General features: G+C 41.1%; 1 protein-coding gene across 2 annotated transcripts in view; it reads left to right on the top strand.

Annotated features, from left to right (window-relative positions):
• The window catches only part of LOC123110157 (TATA-box-binding protein 2), a 3,889-nt gene extending 665 nt beyond the window's left edge, over positions 1-3,224 (top strand). The window contains exons 2-9 of one of the 2 annotated variants that reach the window (XR_006453181.1): positions 402-489; positions 1,168-1,239; positions 1,721-1,771; positions 1,851-1,895; positions 1,984-2,076; positions 2,206-2,307; positions 2,388-2,558; positions 2,694-3,119. Coding sequence is in view for 1 of the 2 variants with exons in the window: in NM_001405974.1 (NP_001392903.1) it covers positions 402-489; positions 1,168-1,239; positions 1,721-1,771; positions 1,851-1,895; positions 1,984-2,076; positions 2,206-2,307; positions 2,388-2,462 (526 nt within the window). In the remaining variant the exon portion in view is untranslated. Of the gene's footprint in view, positions 1-401; positions 490-1,167; positions 1,240-1,720; positions 1,772-1,850; positions 1,896-1,983; positions 2,077-2,205; positions 2,308-2,387; positions 2,559-2,693 lie in introns of both variants that reach the window. The other variant, NM_001405974.1, reaches the window with a different exon arrangement.
• The last annotated feature ends 308 nt before the right edge of the window (positions 3,225-3,532 follow it).

A 3,532-nucleotide genomic window follows, 5' to 3' on the forward strand; every position in this document is an offset into this window, starting at 1 on the left:
CACATTAATAAACCAATGTAGAGGTTGGGTTCAGATGAGAAGTAGATATTGAGGTTATCCGGGTCATAATTTGTCGCCGGATCTGAAATTCATGCCACGGTGTGGCTTAAATGCTCTGGAATGCATATGCATGAAACTTTGAATGCGAAACAACAGCGGGTTCATAAACTTGTGTCGGGGGTCACCGGGCGTGCCACGGTGACCCCCGACACCATGCCAAGTTATCCGCTTTGTGCCAACGTGGTCCGGTCCGTGCAGCGTGTTCTAATTCGCTGGACATTTTACCGGTGTTGCGTTTTGGGGGCGATGGTGTTTTGTGCTGTGCTCATTTTAACTACCCAAGTATGAAAGTATAACGCTCCTGGGTGTACTCTGCCTTCTGGTGTTCGATTTGATGACAGGAATATTGTGTCGACGGTCAACCTGGACTGTAAGTTGGACCTGAAAGCAATAGCTCTCCAGGCACGCAATGCAGAGTATAACCCCAAGGTGAAATCATTATCCTAATACATTCTTCATGTTGTTTTTGTTTTCTCTTATTGGGCTCCTGGTGCTATATTTAAAGGTTTTGTGAATATTTAGTGTCGTCTGGTGCTATATTTCCGAAAACATCCAAGTTTTATCACTTTGCTTTGCTAGCATCCACAAGTCTATTGTGGCAAGCATGTCTTTGTGAATCCTGCTGTGTAGACGGTGGGTAGCCTGGTAAAAGATTTGAGACTTTGTACATGGGTTCTTTTGTGGACCCTTCTGTATTTGTGTTCATTCGCTGAGAAATTAGAGAACAATAGCTTACTAAATAGTTTTTGATCCGATGGTGAGTTGAGACTGTCTACCTGACTACCTTTAGGCTTTAGCATGAGGGTAAGGTTATGAATTGATGATACATGGCTGCTCTGCTCTATTCTGCGTTTTACTAAATAAAGTTTTTTTGTTTGAGAGAGATTTACTAAATAAAGTCGATGCTGTTTAAAACCTGCACCTGTATATGATAATCAATAGTATTTCTAGGTTAGTATGATCTCTTCTATTATGTAAAATTTATTTGGTGAAAACAAATAATTGGACCATGATCATTTGCTCTGTCTTTTGCTGTTCTGATGCTTGTAAATTTGTTCAGCAGCATATATGTTACGCTTTTCTTTGCTGACATTCTATTTTGAACAGCGTTTTGCTGCAGTTATCATGCGGATAAGAGAACCAAAAACTACCGCATTGATATTTGCTTCAGGAAAAATGGTAAGGCCAAGTTCATGTACATCTGATGCAGAATATGGTCTTTTGTAGTTTGATTATTTAATGGCGTTGGAGATGGTATTGTACGCGCATATGAGTAGCTATTCATGCTGTAGTCATCCGACTGTTGAAATTCAATGCAAATTCCCCATTGACACTAAGCGGTTAGGGTTCGCTGCATATTTTTCACATTAGCTATATGTCAGAATTAAACCTTTTCACTCAGTATAAAAGATCCTCCAAATATCGTCTTCAGTCATTGAAAAATAAAGCAAAGATTTGTTGAGATTGGATTGATACTTGAGTTCAGTTAAAATTCCTTGGGTATCAGTTGATCACTTTAATGGAAACCTGCAAAAGTGTTTTGATTCAGTGGCCTTCTGGGAAAGTGAAATTTGATAGTTATACCAGAGAGTTATGGTCTTAGTGGTGTTATCCTCCTAATTACACACTGATGCAAAGTATACCGTTGCTTTGTTATCAGGTTTGCACTGGAGCAAAAAGTGAACAACAATCTAAACTCGCAGCTAGAAAGGTATTTGTCTAGCTTTCTTTCCTTTCATACATATCAGAGGCAAAAGGTTCTCAAATTGTAAATGTTTTCCTGTTTTCAGTATGCTCGTATAATTCAGAAGCTTGGATTTCCTGCAAAATTCAAGGTACCTATCCCATTCTTGTGTAAAGTTTGCATGCTCATACCTTGATAATTGCTTGTTTGCTGAACGTTTGTTAATTCTGTGATGTCAGGACTTCAAGATCCAGAATATTGTTGCCTCTTGTGATGTCAAATTCCCTATCAGGCTTGAGGGCCTCGCATATTCCCATGGCGCTTTCTCAAGTGTAAGTTACCAAGTTGAATTCTGTGGTTTCTGTTGGCACTATTTTATCATGTGCGGTATTTTTCTTTCTTTCCCGGAACTTCTCTATCTCCTTGTTTTGGAACTGATATTTTATACGGTTGCTTGACAGTATGAGCCAGAGCTATTTCCCGGTCTGATTTACCGGATGAGGCAGCCGAAGATTGTCCTCCTAATTTTTGTTTCTGGCAAGATTGTTCTGACTGGAGCAAAGGTCGGTAGTCCTTTCCTGTGGCCCTGTGGGTTTCTCCATTACTCAGTAATGATGGTATTTCTAAGCTATTATCTTTCCAGGTGAGAGAAGAGACATACACCGCCTTCGAGAACATATATCCTGTCCTGACAGAGTTCAGAAAAGTGCAGCAATGATGGTATAATTCCTGAGAGCGCATGTTTAATGGGCATTGCTATGTTGGGAATAGGATAGGAAATGCCATGTTCCATTGACAAGTTGGGCCACTAAAGGTGGATTTGTCCTTTTTTGCCGCTCAGTGCCTCTGGTGCTTGTTCTAATTTTGTTTGCGGTGTTTCCTGGACTGCGATGAGCGGCTACTTTCAGAAACTAATGGTGCGTGCGGGCGCCGTGTATTATGCGTGCAGGTGACTTTGGAAGTAAAGCAGAATTGGAGACATTGTTGCTTGCTGCCAGCTCCAACCTCGCAAAGTCTAGGCATAGCCCGTCTTCCGGTGGAAAACCCTATATATATATATACTGTCCATCAGATTTGGAGTACCTGTTGTCGTAATCGACTAGGGTTCTTCTTTTTGTGATGGATCATGGTTGATCATCGCAGGTATCATCGCAGGTCTATTCTGTCATGGCATCGTCCCTCACTCGAAACACTCTTGTGGAAGTTGAGTGAAACCCAAGCAAATTTTGCTCCTGGATTCTAGAGCCTTTTTCTCCTGATGATGTGATGATGAAAACGCCAGCTGATGTATATTCACTTGTAGACGCGTTTGCGCCCTGTTAAAAGGAGGGCTTCATGTCGAGCCGAATAGCAAGAGGAAAATTTGTGTTATTTCTATCCCTTTGTGCTGTCTCGGTCGTCGCATTTGTGCCGACCATTTAACATTTGCCGAAAATTTCTGTAATGTTTGCCTTTTTCGCCCTTTCAACCAGAATCATCAGCATTGAAAACAATGGTAAAGCTATGAAAACCACAAAAGCAAGAAAAAGCTGCACATGCTCACAAAAATTCATGACAGCTCTCTCTGCTTGCGTTGCGTTTGAAAGGGATGGAGGGAAATCAGTACGAAAAAATTGAAAGGCCTCGCTGCCTCTGTTTTCTGTCCTAGCTCATACGGCCGACACGAGAATAAATGTAATGCAAAACTGGGCAAAGGAGCAACACATCGAACCAAAGATACGCTGCAGATTTCTCCATTAATCACATTTCATTCATGAGAAGATACCACTGTATATATATATTCTTGCA

Source organism: Triticum aestivum, chromosome 5B (assembly GCF_018294505.1).
Source record: "Triticum aestivum cultivar Chinese Spring chromosome 5B, IWGSC CS RefSeq v2.1, whole genome shotgun sequence".
Classification (NCBI taxonomy): domain Eukaryota; kingdom Viridiplantae; phylum Streptophyta; class Magnoliopsida; order Poales; family Poaceae; genus Triticum; species Triticum aestivum.